Source organism: Parasteatoda tepidariorum, chromosome 5 (assembly GCF_982258835.1).
Source record: "Parasteatoda tepidariorum strain Cologne lab strain chromosome 5, Ptep-v5.0, whole genome shotgun sequence".
NCBI lineage: Eukaryota > Metazoa > Arthropoda > Arachnida > Araneae > Theridiidae > Parasteatoda > Parasteatoda tepidariorum.
The window spans coordinates 115,016,530-115,035,890 of NC_141759.1; the positions used below are offsets into that span (position 1 = coordinate 115,016,530).

Sequence of the window (19,361 nt, forward strand, 5' to 3'; positions counted from 1 at the left end):
TAAAAAAACTTATATGGTTTATCCAGAACAGTTGAGCCTTGGGGATATTTAAGTAATGATAAATGTCTGCACCAATTATCTTGGTTAAGGGGCACAAAAAAGTGCTGAGGCAGCAAAAGGCGTGGCAGAATTTAATATATGTTTATATGCTACGGTTTGCCTAGCGCCATTAAGTTATACCCTTTGAGTCGGCTCTCTTCTGTGATTTTCTTTCTAACGTTTCACATGACAAGACTGGTTGTTGCCGAAATTCAGAAATTTTTTGGCTCAGGTATTGATACGAAAATCTTCCTGAAGCTTTATTGAGCATTACTAATCAAAGTAAAAAAAAAAAAAACAGTTATGTTATAAATTAAGATATGTTATAAATTAAGATTATGTTATAAATTAAAGACAGATAGGATAATATGCACTGCTTAAAGAAAAAAAGTGTATTAAAAACATGCATTTATTAATCAAGAAAAGTTAAATATTGGCAATAAAATAAAAATATATACTAAAAATACTTTTTTTCTTAAGCAGTGATAATATGCATTGCTTAAAGAAAAAAAAAGTGTATAAAAAACATGCATTTATTAATTAAGAAAAGACAAATATTGGTAATAAAATAAAAATGTATACTAAAAATATTTTTCTTAAGCAGTGATAATATGCACTGCTTAAAGAAAAAAAAAGTGTATAATAAACATGCATTTATTAATTAAGAAACGACAAATACTGGTAATAAAATAAAAATATATACTAAATATACTGGTAATATCTTCAAAATTTCACAAATACCAATAGAATTTATTGTTTGACAAACTTTTTGATCTTCTTTAGAATAGATAAAAAATTAATTATAAAATATTTCAGAAAAATAAGACTTACCACAGCATTGATAACCATTGGGATGACAAAAGGTATTATGTAGAGTGGCACAGTAAGTTGATTGAATAGCACTAGACCTGTGAAAACATCAGCAGGCATGAGTGGTCTTCCCTCAATTTTCGAATATAATGAGAATGTCTAACATAAAAAGAAATTTTGTTAAAATATATTTATCAAATTTTAAAAAATTAAATGTGGTGGAATTTGATTTTACGAGGGTTGTAAATTAAATAGTGGCAACTTAACCTTGGAACTCACAGAAGGGCGGGCATGCGTAAATAGGGCATGGGTGGGGGGAGGTGGCGCTGTTGTCGATGTGTAGAGTGCAAAAAAAAGTCGATTTGCTTAGAAGGGTAGTTGTTGCGTGGCGTTAAAGTGAGGAGTTTCTTTTCCATCACTCTAAAGCATGTTGTGAAAAGGCTTGATGACGAACAAAGACGAGATGCTTGAACCCATCGTGCTACTGTTCTATACGGTAAAACATTTGCTCCACAGGCTTCCACTAATCCTCGCTAGCATTCTGCTGCATTTTTCCACGGACAACCTCGATTGTAAATCACGACCGCTGATCACCTTTTGAAAACATGCTTTAGAGCGATGGAAAAGAAACTCCTCACTTTAACGCCGCACAACAACTACCCTTCTAAGCACATTGACTTTTTTTTGCACTCTACATATCGACAACAGTGCCACCTCACCGCTCCCATATCCAATTTGCGCATGCCCGTCCTTCTGTGAGTTTCAAGCTTAAGTTGCCACTATTAAATCTACAACCCTCGTAAAAAGAAACTATAAAACTAATGATTTAATATATAGCATACCACTAGTGTCACAATTATTGATGATGTTTGAGTGATGAAAGCTGAAATGAAGAAAATTTATGTTAAAAAATAACTTTTGAAATTGTTTTTATTAAAAGAAAGATAATTAATATAAAATTAAAGAAAAAAAAACCTTCAAAAGTTTACATGAGCAAAAAAATTCTATTAAAAATATGCTTGGAAAACAGAAAAAGTTTTTTTGTATTTGTTTTTTCAACATCAGATACTGAACTCTTGTTCTTCGCTTTGAAAGATGCCAAAACTGTCGCTGATTTAAAGTTACCCAGTGGGCACCTGTGAACCCAAGACAGCGGATGCTGCTTACAGGGTTGCCACTCAAATCTGGAGAAAAAAATTCCCTGTACATATTATATACAATATATTAAGAGGAAACCACGATTACTGTACTCCTGCGTGAGCTATATTGGGCTAACTACATTTATTAGTTCTAATTGCTGGAAAAACAGCTGAACATACTTAAATAATGCTATAGTAAATATAATGGTTAAATATCCCATAGATTACGTTTTGAGTGGTCACCAATTTTTAAAAGACAAAAATAAGATACAAAATTCCCCAGTTCGTTAAGAAAAAATCAAAATTCCCTGCATCCCTGTTATTTTAGGTGATTTTTAAATTCCCTGTATTTTCCAGGTTCTCCTTGTGGAGTGACAACCCTGCAAGAGTGGGCCACATTTACACATCATACAACAGAGGACAATACACAGAGAGAAACTTCCATGTCCTGAGCAGGATTTGAATCTGCAACCATTGGGTTTCCAGTCAGGCACGCTGATCTTTTAGTCACCTGGCCAGCTTGTATCAAAATAAGTAAACTTTCTACCATTACTAAATCGATAGATTTAAAAAAATTATTTATTTCATGCAACTTCTACACCCCAAAACAATACTTCTTTGTCACAGAGCTTTTCGAGCCTGCTTGAAACTTTTTTGAGATTGATGTTCGAAAATAAATTGAAAATTTTAATCAGTTTCATTTTATGAAAAGATTGGAAATATTCTTTTTTTCAGGTTTTGTTTTAAATAAATGATAAGGTGTAGAATTAAAATTATTTTAAAGCAAACTTTTCATTTTAATACAAAATACACTGCAGGGACAATATTTTTTGTCACTTTTTCATCAAAATAAAAATTTATATAAAATATATATTTAAAAATTGAGAATTTGATTGGTACATTTCAAGTAGAACAATCAAACAACATTTAGTAGGAATGCTACTTAAGTTTGTAAAAATTTTGAATTGCATTTTATTATTCAATAAGATTTTGACATTTTCTTTTGCAGTTTGTTTTTCTGATAGATAACAGAATTATTATTAAAAAAAATAATAATGACATCCGAACCGTCAAACGACTAACAATCGTTAACTTTAAATTTATAAACGTCTCAAAAGTTGAAGAAATTTCGAACAGACTCCAAGAGTTCCATGTTGCTGATTAAATTCAATAACACACAATATTTTCTAGAATATCACATTAAAATAAAATGTTTTAAAATTGCTTAACATGCACTTTTTTATAAATCTCTTAATCTAATACAACTTCTACTACTTACACCACCATACATTCAGTTATAAAAATCAGCAACTTAGAATAATTTTTTTAGCATAAATATCAGTAATTTTTTTTAATATTCAAAAAATTAAAAGTAAGATAAGCTCCTCAAAAAAGCATTAATTAGGTAAAAGTCAATATATTATTTGAATCCCAAAAAAATAGGCTTATAAAAAATGTCTTCTTATTACAATAAAATTTATTATAGATATTCTTTTTAAGAAGATAAAGAGATTTAAAGAGTATCACATGAAGAAGACCAGTTAAAAATTGTGAAATATTTTTAAACATATTACAAATAAAAAATTCAGTGTGACTTTAAAAACAAGCTTTTAAAAACAGCAGATAAAAAAGTTATACACAATTATTTACAGCAAACTATAAGCCATTTAAAATTGGTATAATTTTGGGGGGAAAAATGAAGAAATCTAAATTGTTTGGAAATCTCAAAGCAGGCATAAAAGGTGAAAATATGGGAGAAATATTTTTAATTTAAAATGCATTCAAAATGCTTAGGGGCAATATAGTAATAATAAACACTTTTTTAAAAGATTACATATTTACATCAAACTGTTTTTTAGCATAGTTTCCAGATAGGTACTTAACAAGTTTCCAGTATTCGCACAACATAATAGCATGATGCGTAAAAACCTGCTATTACCTAAATAAAAATCATGCTGCCTTCAGAAGAAAAAAAAATTATAATATGATTCAACAATAGACTGACCCAAGTTTTCATTTATCCTTTTGTTTAGGAATCAATAATTCGTGTTATTATTTTGAGAAATAAATAATTGGTAGCCAATAACTCTAAAAGCTGAATTGAAAAGTTGATTTGATTCATTTTGCAAAGAATAAATTCAAATTATTACATTATAACTTATAAAATATCTTCGGTATTTATTTACATGAAAAAATTTTCAAAAGTAGAATTCCTAAATTTTAAAAGGAAAATTTCGTTAAAATAATTTCCATTTAACAATTTTTCTTCTTCTCATTTTAGTTGTTAACTTTCATTCATTAATTTAAAACGAGGTTAAACCATGTAAGTTAACTAAAATTTCAAAACATAAGTAGTTTAGAAGTGACCTTGACAAGCAAACAATAACTTGTTATACTCACTATTAAATGACACACAAACTGCATCACTTCTTAAAATTTTAAGTTCTTTATTTCGAAATTTTTGCACCAAATGAGTATAAACTGTTTCCCAGCCATATAATTTTAACAGCTTGATTCCTTGAAGTAGTTCAGTAGTTCTTTTCACTCTCTCATCAGAAACATCCTTTCAAGAATAAATACAGAACAAACTTTTAAAAATATATACATAATTATTCATTTAAACCTATTCTACAGTAGTTAATATTTCTTTTTAAAATAGTTAGCTAGAGAGTCAAATATAATATGTTAATTTTAAAAAAAATAATACAATATTTATAAGCCTATTACAAACAATTTCCAAAATAAAATTTTAAAAATTTCAACGGAGATACAAGGGTAAAAATTAAGACAATTTAGAGACTAGTCCTCAGGAATATAACTAATAGATATTGCTGGTCCATAAACATTTTCACTGATCCCTATACAGGTCTTGAGTAGATTTTATTTTTAAAAAGTTGGTTCAGTTTAGTTGAAAAATAACAAAATATTGGTTTAGTTGAAAAAAAAAATTTTTTTAACTCAGTTATGATGATATACGTTTTTGAGATCAAGACAACTTTCTATTCTTTTACATTACTTGCTAGTTCAGGGGACCACTGAATATTTTTTGGAAGCCTGAGTTGAATTTCGGAGGTACAGGACCACTTGACCAATAACGTAAATTTCGAAACCTGAAAGAGAGTGTAGGCTTTCATAGAGTTCTTTCTAATGCAAATGCTAAATTTATAACCTTGACTTATCTAACTCATCTTTGACACATCAATTCTAAAAAATTTTTAATAATAATTGTAATAACTTCTCGTCGGAATTTTTTAGATTGGTTGTCTACCATCTTATTATTTAAATTTGTTACGATTTGAAGCTTACATTTATTAATCATTGAATAATCACACAAAAAAGCAAAAAAAAAAAAAAAAAAAAAAAAACTCTTATAGAAAAGGAAGAAAAAAATTTTAACTCAAAAAAGGGTCAAAGTTAGACAGCATTCTAAGAGGAAAAGAATCTTAATCTCCAGGAAATCCTTATTTAGTGCTTTGTAAAAATGTATTCTATATAAATAAAATACAAATAATTAAAAATTTAATAACATTTTAATTACAAAGCAAATAAAAAACTATTTCAACATTTATTGAAAAAATATCTATTCTATCTAATTTTAGAAATCAGGAAAGAAAGAAATATTTTCAAATTTTTTCCCAATCAAGAAAAAGTCAAAGGAGTAAAAATTACATAATGACAATAAAAAAACAAGAATTGCAAATTTTAACTGATTTTTGAAAGTTATCACACACACATTGATATTCACACAAAATAGAAAAAAGAAAATACCAAGAGAGAGAAGAAGTAAGAAAAAGGTTCAGAATAATAGAAGTTATCCAGATGAAAACTGTAAGAGAAAGGAAGAAAAATTAAAACACTTAAACTGCAAGTAATTAAGTTAATACACAGCATTTAGAAAAAAAAGTTGGAATCATAATAAACTTCAGAAACAATAAATTAATAATCAATTTCTCTTCTTAAATTGCTAAAAAATAAAGTTTTAGTTGGTCCATAGTTTTTTATAAAAGCAATACTAACTTGAAGCTGTTTTTTTTCTCACTAATCAATCTGTAATAGTATTTTTTAACCAAGAAATTATTTTGAAAATAATTCTTCCTACAAAAACCCATTGTGGGTCAGAGGGCCATGAAGGTTGAGGTTTAACAATTTTGTGATCAACAACATCATTGTAATAATGTGGTCAGTATCTTCTCAAGCAGACGGATACCCATTGATCTCAATTTGGTGAGCTTCAATCTGCCACTAGAAAATGAACCCCAGTCCTTTACAATAAAAGCTCAGTGCCTTTGAACACTGAGCTAGAAGTGGTTCAATTATTAGGTAAAGTCAATTAATGCTGAGTCAGCAGCCTTTTATTTAGAGATTCTAGATTTTAGCCAAGCCAAAAAAAGTGGATCTGATTTTTGGTGAGCCTTAATTTGGTGAGCTTCAATCTGCCACTAGAGAATGAACCCCAGTCCTTTACAATAAAAGCTCAGTGCCTTCAACCACTGAGCAGGGCCGCCTCGGAAGAAGGAGGAGTTACAGTTGAATAGGGGACCTCGGTACTGAAAGTGATCTTCAGCTCTGACGTCATGCATCACGATCCATGTTTCAGCTGGTTTGTGTTGTATGCTGTGTTGATTACATAACAAAATTGTTTTTTTTTTCTTGTTTTTTTTCAGAAAATAATGAATGCACTACTAGTTATTATTCTAATTGTCCGTGTTTTGTTCTTATTCTTTGTTGTATGATTGCATTAAAGAAATATTAGCTTTTGGAATTTTAAGCATTTTCATTAAAATTCTAAGGAATTTCATCTAAGGCTTATATAAAATTTGTTAGTGCTGATGAAAAAAACAAATTATATTTTGTTTTTGTTGGTTAAAGCATCTAACAACACTGTCAGGCTTAAAATCTTCCCTTTGAATGATTTCTTCTGTTTGGCTATTTTAGTGAAACACATTTCAAAATGTAATTTTTATTTATTTATTCAATTTTTTTTGTGTAATACAAATTGTACAAAATTGTCAAAAATGCAATGCTATTGGTAAATAGTTTTTAAGCTTTTAGTGGGAGAATTCAATGTATTTTTAATACAATTAGGGGAGGAAAAAATATTTTTAAATATTGTTGTTACCCATGATATTGGTTACTTAATACTAGTACATAATAATTTTGCTCATTTTATTAATAGTACAATACTTAAAATATGTTTCTAATACTTTTCTTGCTTTGTTATTCTATATATTCGTTTTCAACCATGACTGGTTTAAGTCTTCTTTTGAATAGTTTCTTTTGTTTTGCTAGTTAAACAAAAATTATTGCAAGATAGTATTTATAAGAACAAATTATTCACCGCCAGTTATTTTAATTTTTCATATCTTGTCTGTATTTTTATTTATTTATTTTTTATTCTTTTTTTTATGTGACTAGTCTCCTACCTGAAAGTATTCCAATTATTTGGTTCAAAACTTCCTATTAGTAAATATCAATATATTGAATGAAGATTTAGTTGAATCATAAAAAGTGTAGTTGGTTGTTCAACTTATAGGGATTTAAAATATAATTTGCAATAAATAATTGTTAAGCAACATCATAGCTAAATCACATTTTTATTTTTTTGAATTAAAAAAAAGATAACTTGGAGAAGAAATATAAATGTTTTAACGAAATTAAACGTAATTAAATTAATACAACGTAATTATATAAGATTAAACGTAAATAACGTGGTTAAAATGTCTTAACGAAACTCATAACATTTATTAAATTTACTAGTTATCTCTCTATGCATTCAGATTCAACTTTTCTTATGGATGATAATTTCATTTGCACTAAATTTTATGAGGTTAAAGGTTTGGTAGTTTAAGATGCAAAAGAAGCTGGAATATATGCATAAAATAAATTATGTATAATTAGAATAAATTAAATTCTAATTAATGTCACGTAATTTAGGCAGAAGAGATATTTTAAAAAATTACTTGAAATTCGTTTTAAGTCAACTTAACTGATAACTTATAAATATGCAGATAGATGAAAAAGTCATTTTTCTGCACTACTTCACATAAAAATAACAAAATTAATATTCTTTTGAAATTATTTCTAAGTAAATACAATGTTTTTGTTAAAATGAAGATTCCCTTTCTAGCAAACGAAGTTAAAACGAAGATTCCCTTTCATTCAAACTACTAAAGAGAAAGAGAAGAAACGTATTTGGATCGTAATGCGTGAAGTCAGAAAACGAGTGCCGTGGCCCCCTAAACTATACCTCCTCCTTCTTTCGAGGCGGCCCTGCACTGAGCTAGAAATGACTCAATTATTAGGTAAAGTCAATTAATGCTGAGTCAGCAGCCTTTTATTTAGAGATTCTAAATTTTAGACAAGCCAAAAAAAAAGTGGATCTGATTTTTCTTCGTTTAAATTGCCTAAAAAAAGCTGGCTAAAATCTAAAAAGCCAGCTTTTATAAGCACTTGTATTTTTTAAAAACTGTAACAATATAAATTTTTTTTGATTAATTAAATTGGTGTAATTGTGTGTTATGACTGATTTGGAGCAGCAACTTTGCACTTTCAAATAGTTTGCAGCAACAGCTTTAACCATGGAAGCCTTAAAAGAATAATTTTAAACTACTTAAAACTACAATTAAAAATCAACTTATTTAATGCAGCATAAATATATGAACAATACAAAATTAACTATAATAAATTACTAATAGTCTATCTTTTTAATAGAGCATTTTTACAATTTAAAAAAATAAATATTCTATATCAATTTTAAGCACAGTTAGGAAGAATTAAAACATGAAAGAAATAGGTTTAGAACATTTTAAGACAAAAATGTCGAGTTTCGAAGCTAACATAGAACAGAAATTTCATTAACATTAATTACATTTTACATATTTACGGAATAAATACCTTTAAAAGAAAGCAAAATTAATATCATTATGTACATTAATCAGATTTTACAGCATAGTCATTAATAAAAGAAAGATAAATACATGTACAATAATTTTGAAAAATAAAATATTAAAAAGCATGTATAAACGAGCTTTTTTGAATAAAAGTTGATTGGAAAAAGAAAAAAAAGCTTTTTAGCAATCCCGCCATTTACTTTTATATGATTAGGCCTATTTGCCTTTATGACAATAAACCCACAATTCCATGCTCATAAAAATAATTGCTGACTACTGTTTAGGTCAGTTGCACATGCACACCTTGACTCCTTTTGAGATCTATGTCACCACAAAACTTATTTGAATGCATGAAAAAAATTTTAAGTCACATAGGGACAGATTTGGGCACTTTTAAGATCATTAGCCCAAGACTGCTCATTTAAATTTCTCGCAGAAATTCCTTTATTTCATTAACTGTGAATGGTCAGTGCTTATTTAAATGTTCAGATTCGATCACTTTTCATTTTTACCAGCTACCTTTTATTTTTCATAGTAATTAGATTACAGTGGCTATTTCATGCAATTCATCTATCGAAACTCAAAAGTATTGTCAATATTTGTTATAGTGTTTGGGCACTTTTGCCATTGTGACAATAGTTGTACAGTTCCACTCTCATAAAAAACCATAGCGAACTATTTAGATCAACTGTACATGCACACCATGATTCCCTTTGAAACCAATGTACCTTCTCATTTGAATTTTCGCAGAAATTCCTTTAATGGCATGGCAGGTCTAGTATTGTCAAGCAGCATGGTGATTTCACAAGATTGTATATCGGAATGTTTAGATTTGATCACTTTTCTGAGTTTTGCTAAGGTTTCTACACACCACTGAGAATTTACTATAGCTCCCATAACAAGACAAGCATGAGCTCTTTGTGACCAGTCCTTTAATTACACATTACTCACAGAAACAGAAATTATGAATCGCAACATCTGAACAATTCTCATTTTTTTTTTAAAATCAATGATGTAATGAAAAGCATTGAAAGCATAACAGATGAAAAGTGTGTGAATTCTTATCATTACAACATCAACTACCTTTTCCTAAATAGAATAGTTTTGGCTTAAAGACTTTTGTCTATATCTTTATTGATTGTTGTTAATAATTGTAATATAAAGTATAAAAATATCTTTGTAGCCATGAATAAAATTTTTTATTCATATACAGTTAAGTAGAAAAATTATTTTTAGTAAAAGCAATATTTTCTATTCTTAAATTTAATAATAATCAAAAACATTCTAAATTGTAAGATGTAAAATGTTTTGTATACTTTTAAATTACACAATTTACAGTGATAAATTCAAATATTTGAGCTAAATTGGTTGAATAGTTTCCGAGGTTAAAAAAAGGCGTATTAACATTATAAGCAGATACTCACTCACCAAAGCTTTACTTTGAATCGGAGATAATAATGTACAGATATAATACTGTATAGGAACTAAAAAAATCACAGTGGCAGCACCAATCAATGCACTGTAACCAAGTTGGAGGTAGAGCAGAACCAAAAGAAGAACAACCTGGAAAAAAAATTCTGCTTTTCAATTTTTAGAACAGGTAAATTTTAGGTTTCACCAATTATTATTATTTGAAATTACACAAAGTACATAATTGTTAAAAAAAAAAATTGTATTAAAAAAAACATTAAACCTCAAATGAATTTATTAAAAATTTTAATGGTGACTATTCTAGATTTTTCTAAATAAATTACAACAAAAATCCAGTTTATCAGATAAAAGAAGAAAAAGCATTGTTTAATATTCATCAAAATACAAGTTTTAAAATCAAAAACATTTGTTCAAGATCATTGTTTTTTTTTCTTCTTTCCTAATGGCTGCCATTCAACTATAAGTTCTGTTAAACATCATAGATTGTCGGAAACAATAACAGTATATAAAGGTTCAACTTATGTACTTAAAAAAGGCACATAAATAAAGGTGACATTATACACAAGGTTGTAAAACATTTTAACTATTTTTTTTCTTCAAGAAAGATAATTAAAATAAACAAAGTATTAAAAAAAATTCAAATATATTTTTAATAGCAAAAAATAAGTTTGCCAAAAAATAATATAAAAATACTTTTGAATTAAAATTTAAAAAAAAGAGAGCTATAGCTTTACAGTTACATACCTTTAAAGGTACAGCCCATATATAATGGCCCATGGAAAACAGCATCAACATGTTAAAAGCATCAACAGACATATGATTGACTAGAGCTCCAGTATCTAAGCCTGTAGCAGAATTTGTCTTTAATGCTTTTTTATAAACAAGACACTAAAAGAATGAGAAAGAAATTAGTAAAATCCAAATTTGCTTAAAAGCTATAGCTAACAGTACACACTAAAATAATGAATTAAAAATGTAGAAGTGCTAAATAATAACTTCGTAAATTATATAAAAATTAAAATATAATGTATACCAGCAGAACATAATTTAGAAAAAGATTATGAAAAAAAATAATTTGTATTTGAGAAAAAATAATAAGCTTTTTTTGGGAAAAATAATTAGCCTGTTTCGAATAATGTCCATAAGTAATTGAATTGCTTAACCAGAAGAGAATATAATTAAAGAACATAATTGAGAAGAATGTTGATGAAAAATTGTTACAACTCGGTTACATCATTAAAAAAAGACCTAAAGACTATGAAATGCCTTGCGTTTGGTTCACACACGATTGCACAAGAGATAGTAAGGGAAACAAAAAACCTTATTTACAGGTTCATATATTCATTCAGATAGTAGTTCGACAGCAAACTTTGCATCACTCACAAACAATTGTACACTTTGTCTTAAGTAAGAACTCCCCAAGCCATTCGCCTGGTCCCACGGCACTGACTATTGTAATGAGATATAACTATTTCAAGTAAGGGGTGAGGTGTCAATTGTTTAGGACAGGTTTTGGCTCTGGTTGGCGAGCGAAAGGGAATCGTTTTCTCCTGTCTATCGCATTAGCTCTAGAGTGAAGAGAAGCTACACCCCTAAAGAGCGCTATTCCTGTTTCCATAGCAGCAGACAGCCTCAGACTTTGTGGTGGGGGGGAGTTCTTACCATAGACAAACTATAGGTTGCTACTCACAAACAATAATAAACATGCAATGGATAGATTTCCTTGCATAATGTGGCATCTCCATACTTTGCAGGCTTATTTGATAGCACCTATTGTCAATAAAAGCATATCAGTTAGCAGTGATGCTAATCAAACATCACACTATCAGATCACTGTTGAGCAGAGTAAAAACATCATGCAAGTAAGTGAATCAGTTAAGTGAAAGAAAACACGTATGAGTACTGGTCACTCATATTTATTTGGTGATCTAATTTACATCACAATGATGCTAACAACTAAATACTTAATCTTAACTATTAAAATCACTAAAATAAATATATGTAGACTGCCAACTTGTGACTAACATTGCAGACAGATGTATGCTAATTCTCTGTTTATGAAACGCATTGTAACCATTACGTCCCCTGACAAACTATCACGTAAATACCGGATGAGGTATAAACAGGACCTCTAAAGCAAATTAAGTCCTGCTCACGTCACCAATAAGATCAGTCAACCACCATGCTTTTAAATTTGCTTATCAATGGAACTTTCAAACAAAGCAATAGAAACTATTAATTTTTTTTATTATTTATTTGTTTACAATCTTGATACTTGAAATGTCATGTGCAGTGTTATGTCCAAAAACTGCATCATTTTTATAATTATTATTTTCTTTGCATTTTAAAGAATGAAGTTAAAATGTCTTTTCAATTTCTATATTAATAAGGGAAATATCTTAATTAAATATAAATTTCCTGCAAATAACTTTTAAATCGAAAATTTAAAAGAATTATTGAAAGTAAATATTCTGATAATAAGGTTTAGCTTCTAATGCAATATTCAATTTAGAAATTCTAAAGTAATAATAAGGTAGTAAGTCTCATAGGATATAAAATTTTGAAAATTATTGTTAACATTTATGAATATACAACTGCCTATAATAACATAAGAGTAGTAAAAATGTTTAAAAAAGAGTAACAAAGTATTTCACCTGCAAAGCTGTCCTTAAGTGTGTTCCTTCTGCTATTGCTAAGTGGTTAAAATTATTTGATAATGTGCTTTGCAGGAAAGTGGCTATAAGAACAATTACAGTCATAACAAAACCATTTTGAATGAATTCCCAAGCAGTAGGATAATATGGCTGAAAAAGAAAAATCAATTTAAATTATACAAAAATCAATTTAATAATTTTAAATTATCCTTGTTAAAAACTTTAGAGAGAGAAAATACTAAATGAACTAATGAAACATTTGGGTTTAAGGAAACCCTTGTGGTCAGATAACCTAAAATAACTTTAAGTACACTACATTATTACAGGGCTGCCAACTTTCTACGCTTTATGGGAAAATTTCATATTCTGGTAGTTAAGTTTAGGTGTTAACGTATAATTCTTTGTTTTGCAAATTTGATATAAAGTTATTATCCACACCACTACATGTTAATATTTAAAAAAACTTATATGAAATGCCACTTTGTTCCAAATCTTCCGTGGTAACTCTTTTAAAATGCTATCAAAATTATGAAAAGTCTGAAAGCTTTAATTTTTCTTCCACTCATTATGATAAATGCATAGCAGTTGGCAGCCCTGTTATTACAATAAGTATTTAGTTCGAATTTATGTTTGGTTTCACTATAATATTATGTAAGTATACATTTGATACCTTTTAACCTTTAGCCATAAAAAAACAGGCAACTATTACCATACATATATGCTAAATTTTATAAAAAAATTTATTAGGTGAATACTTTCTTTCATCACCTAACATAAATCATAGTAATTTTTATGATTTAAACTTGTTAAAATATAGCTGGAAATTAGATTAAATTAGGCAATTTGTTATTATTTTGGTATGACTACGTTTTTATTATTTTATTAGCAAATCCTAGTCTCACTTTTATATTTCATAAGACAAACTAAATTAAACTAAATTTAATTGTTTTCATAAACAAATCTGGAATTGTATAATCATTATTCAGCTTTTCATTTAAGCACAACCTTAAGATCACTTTTACAAGTTTTTTTTATTATTATTGTTATTATAACCGGGGTTGAACAGCCCACTGAACAACTATCACTGCTAAACTGCGTAGCCTTGTAATTTTGAAGCCAACCCAGAAGACAAAGGAACCCCTAGATCAAGCATTGGGACAAACTAGCTATAAACAGGGTTGCAACTGTAAAAAATGAACAAAAATAGTTGCTTTTAGTATCCTCAAGCATGAAAATAGTTGCCTAAAACTATAAAAATAGTTGCCTGAACAGGAGCAAAAATTTATCAAAAATAGTAGCCAAATAATTAAAATTGTAGCTTAATTGTCAAATACTATGATAAGGACTGGTTGATGTCAGAAATTTTAAATCGTTATACATCCTCCGTTAGACATCGCGATTTAGCATATGTTCAGAAATTACCTATGGGAAATCAATCAAAAATAAATAAATAAATCTATTACCAAAGAAAATATTAATTCTAAACATATTCTACTATAATATCAATATCATTGCTTAATTTTTTCAATTAAAAAAATAAAGAAGTCAAAGCAAAAGCAAACCCAGGAGTTATTTCATTTTTCTTAAATTAAAAATGATTTAAGATTTATTGGTTTAAAAATAATAATACTGTGACAAAATATTTTACATACGTGCATTAAAATTAAAAAAAAAAAAGAAAGTAGAAAACAAACCAAAAAAATGTTCACTTCAGAAAAAAAAATATTTTTTTAAAATTATTTGTTGGAAAAAAAACATGCTTTTAAAACATCATTAGACCCTCTTTTATTCAATTATTTAAAATAATATAAAGTAGTATTAAGTAATGGTTAAATTCTGTACTGAATAAATGTCAAAATATTTTTACTTATTTATTATTATTTTCGTTTTTGAAAATAAAATTGACTAAAGATTTATTTCTTTAAAAATGACACTGACTATCTAACAAATTATAAAACAAACAAGTATTGAAAGAATTTTAATAAAATTTTAAAAAAAATACTTTAAGTACTAATGTTAAATTATTAAAAAGCATCCAAACATTACTAAACTCTTTTATTTAATTTTTTTAAAAATTTTTGTTTTTTAACTAATAGCCAAATTTTTTTAAAACAGTGTTTTCAGTTTCTCAAAAGCATTTGTTTGAGCATTTGTGCTTGATTATTAGAAATCGAGAAACAGAGATTTTGAAAGAAAACATTTCGAGATAGACAAGGAAAATACATTGAATTTAAATAGTAAATGTGAGGAATTTTAGAAATTTTGAGATATTGAGGTTTGAGATAAAACAGCTTTAACTGTAATAATAAAGGTCTTAGTTCCAGATTGAAGTTAATTTGACATGTTTAAGTTCAAAAAACATGTAAGTATTACTAAAAATTTAATATGGGGAAGCAAGCCCAGTCTCATTCTAATCGAGAAATAAAACATGATTTGTTTAACATCAAAAAGAAACTTAATAACATTTTTTTCAAGTAATAAACAAAACTCATAATTCTTAAGCAAGAATAAAATTATCTCCAAAACCCAGTAAATGTAAGACTATTTAAAAGTTTTATAACAGCTTTCTTAAGAAGACATGCAAAAGGGACCATTGGAACAGAAAGGTATTGCAATTGCAATGAAATGACGCATGAGAAATAAATCTGCAGTGAATAGAAATTAATCAGCAAAAAGAATTTCCAAGCTACTGAAACTATTTACCATTCCAATTAAAAACTGCTTTTCTTGTCTTCTTAGAAAAGTTTTAATCCTCGAGATACTCCTTGGATAAAACTGTATTTCAAAAAACTGCAAAAGATTCTCTTATTTTTTCTACACCAGAGACACAGGTGATTGTGACTCAAAGTGTATCTTATCTTTACATCACTGGGTATCTTATCTTTACATCAATTGCAACCAATTCCTTTTAAATTAGGCTTTTCTAAACCATTTAAATTAAAAAAAGAGTTAGACACAAACAAAAATTAGACTGCTAAAATAGAATCCTTGTCAAATAGGCTTTTCTACCTGATTCAAATTAAAGAAAAGTTTAGAAAGAATTAAAAAAAATTGAATCTTTGTTAAACAGAATTTTTCACAATATTCAAACTGAAACTGTTTAAAAAAGCAAATGCAAATGAGAATCACAGAAATAGTAATACCGCTAAAAGTAAAATGTGTTTTAATTAATGCGTTAAATATACGAAAAAAATTTTGAACACATATTATACAGCTATAAGTAAACAGAGTGCTTAGCCTAATATCTCAACAAAAAATAAGCAGCTTTTAAGTACTTTCTAAGCAATCAAAAAATATTTTTTAACATAACATAACAAACTTAGTAGGTTTTACTGTATAAAAAAGAAACTGAAATACATGTGACAAGTATGGGTAAGTATTGTGTTGCAGAAATGCAAATTAATGTGAATAAATTAAATTTATTACAGACCTTCCAAAAATGATTGTAATAATAAAATAATAATACTTAAAACCTAGCTTTTCTCCTACTTCAAAAACACAAAAGCTCAATCAAAATAAATATATGAATCAATATTCTAATAAATTATTTACAATGATAATAGTTGAGAAAAAATACTTACTGTGTAGACTACAGATTGTGATCCTACTTTTATCAAAAACATTGCTGCACCCAACACATGCCCAGCATAAAAAGCTTTGATTTCATCAACCTGCATAAACAATATTCTATTTTAGAGTGCATAGCCAGATTTCTCAACAAAAAATAAGCACCTTTTCAGTACTTTTCAAGCACTCAAAAATATTTTTAGTCACTATAAAAAAATTATAATTAGGATCTGTCCAATAATAAAAATAATTTTTTTCTATTGCTTAAAGTTCTTAATTTATAAACATAAAATTCAATATTTTAAAAAACTTCACACAAACATGAAAAAATTACTAGTTTCTGATAAATAAGGCAGAGAAAATTGTGAAGATAATGCTTTTTTTTGTAATTTAAAACCCCAATTGACACGGCAAAGAAAAAATCTCTTTCTAAAAGATAGAATTAAAAACTTTTTTCAAATTCCGAATAGAAAAAGCACCTTTAAGAGCTTTTAAAAAACATAAATAAAAAATAAGCACCTTCAAACATTTTTTAAAAACACTATGCTAAAATTTAATAAAGAATATTATTTAAATAAGTAATAGTAATAAGTAATAGTATTTAAATAAAGGAAAATTTAAATTTTCATTACATTATACATCCCTAAAAATATTTTGAATTAATAAATAAACATAGTAAGAAATATATACATAAACTTATCGCTGTTAAGACTACCAATGGTCGTTAGCAGCAAAATAAGCATGATGTTTCCAGAGAACTTGTAGTTTTATACTTAACTTTGTAAAACCTAACATTAACATTGTTTTATTAAATTTATATATCTAATCGTCTTGTTAGTAACTGCTATGTTCCTAATTGTGATTCTTAATTAAAAGTAAAATACAAAAGTGAGGTCGTTATTACTGAGATAACATATTATTGAGTAACCCTCAATTCTGGCATATTAGCACTGAATAATGTTTTTATTCACAATAAAAACATTAAAGCTACGCATTTCAGAAAACTGTCTTGTCTCCCCCCCCCCTTTCTGTTTTGATGGTGATGAGATTTAAGATATTTGACTCATACACAACACATTATAATATTATTTGTCCTTTACAATGTGTTTTGTGTATCAAAAATTTTAATTATTGACCAGCTCAAAAGTGCAAAGAAGCTAAATAACAGAAATATAAGTTGTCTAGATTATGACTCATATTATTAATAAATCAATATAAAGAAGACCAACATATAAATGCATTCACATACCTGTCAACATTGGAGAAACAAAATAACGGAGAATTTACTAGTGACATTTTTTAGACTACTAGTAAAGTTTTGATACATCATGCATAATCATGTAAGTCAAAAAGAGAAATTCAAAATTGGAAATAATATAAACACTTACATTATGCTAAGTAAAAAATATGTAAATAAATCTTAATCTAAAGAAGATTTTTTTTGCTTATATTTTTAAATAATAAGCAAAAATATATAAATTAAAGTTTTTTTAATTTTATTTTAGCCATCAACAGATATTTTATTGAAAAATATTTTTTGTAAAAATTTCTTCAACAAATACAGAGAAACTTACTGAATATATGGGTAAACAGGAGATAGTCGTAAAATACAGGAGTTTTTGTTAAAAAACAGGAAGGAGACGATTGAAAAAATACACTTAAAAAAGAAGTTAAGACAATTTTATGCACAGCAAATTTAGTAACCAACTATGCATTTTAATTGTTGTGTTAGGGAAGAAAATAGAAAACCTAAATAATGTAGGAAAATACAACTTATAAGCAACTAATTTTGAAATATAAATTTTACAATATACAGATCTCGCTTGAAATTACTTAATTATTTAAGCTAGTTGATGAATATTCATTCTATGTTTATTAAATATTTATGTTCTTGAAAAAATTACAAAATCTAAATAATGTAAGAAAATATAACTTATACGGAACTAATTTTGAAATAAAAATTTCACAGTATCTGCTGTATCGTATTTAACAGATATGGCTTGAAATTTTATTAAATTATAGCTAGTTGATAAATATGCATTTTAAAATGCCGACACCCTACTTGCAACAATACTGATTGTAACTTTTATTATTCCTGTAAAAGGCTGGAAGAATTTAATACTAAGTAAAATTAATGATAGCATAATTTTAAACTTTTAACAAGGGATGATTCATCAATATGTAACTATACCATTTAAAAAGTGTTTACATAATGAGATGTTAAAAATATAAAAGGTAATGTATGGTAGTAAAAGAAACATTTATGCAGCAAAACTGAAAATCAGCACCTTAGTTACAACTGGCTGGTCTAGTACGTTACAAAAATAAATTAATAAATGACAAAGGATTTAAAAATTTATACTGTAAGCACTTGGCGCCATTCTTTATTAATTGATATTTTTTTTTTTTTTTTTGATTTCAGTAGTTATGATAAATTTTGAAACATACAAGAAAGGGAATATTGGAAGTTATTTTTCAATTATGTAAATAGTTTTTAATGTAAATGCTTTTAACTAACTATTGTAAATTAAATATTTCAAATATTTAATATTATTGTAAATTAAATATTTCAAATAATAAATCTTGCCCAAATATTTCAATATTTTTTTAAATAACTTCATATATATCCAATATTTCAAATACTTATAAATTATGCTATTTTATACCAAATAAAAATTAATGTAATTTTGTTCCTCTGTGTCCATTCATAAGAGTATAGTCATTGAATGTATTTCATTTTAATGAAATAAAAAAGTCAGAGTCATGCTAATGTCAATATAGTTGTTTACTTGCCTTTAGTTAATATGTTGTCTCATAGTAGGCAAAATAAT

At 27.2% G+C, this 19,361-nt stretch overlaps 2 protein-coding genes across 2 annotated transcripts in view; both read right to left on the bottom strand.

Moving 5' to 3' along the window:
• The window catches only part of LOC147810030 (ATP-binding cassette sub-family C member 8-like), a 28,422-nt gene extending 23,869 nt beyond the window's left edge, over positions 1-4,553 (bottom strand). The window contains exons 1-3 of the mRNA XM_087164852.1: positions 4,389-4,553; positions 1,692-1,732; positions 871-1,008 (exon numbers count right to left, since the gene is read on the bottom strand). Coding sequence (XP_087020978.1) covers positions 871-969 — 99 coding nt within the window. The 5' untranslated portion in view covers positions 970-1,008; positions 1,692-1,732; positions 4,389-4,553. The remainder of the gene's footprint in view (positions 1-870; positions 1,009-1,691; positions 1,733-4,388) is intronic.
• A 5,057-nt stretch (positions 4,554-9,610) lies between these two features.
• Positions 9,611-16,683, bottom strand: LOC147810031 (ATP-binding cassette sub-family C member 8-like). The gene is made up of 5 exons (XM_087162967.1): positions 16,545-16,683; positions 12,964-13,113; positions 11,003-11,197; positions 10,307-10,441; positions 9,611-9,808 (listed from the first exon to the last, which is right to left on the bottom strand). The coding sequence occupies exons 1-5, from the start codon at positions 16,638-16,640 to the stop codon at positions 9,611-9,613; spliced, it is 774 nt and encodes a 257-aa protein (XP_087019093.1). The 5' UTR covers positions 16,641-16,683.
• Between the last annotated feature and the right edge of the window lie 2,678 nt (positions 16,684-19,361).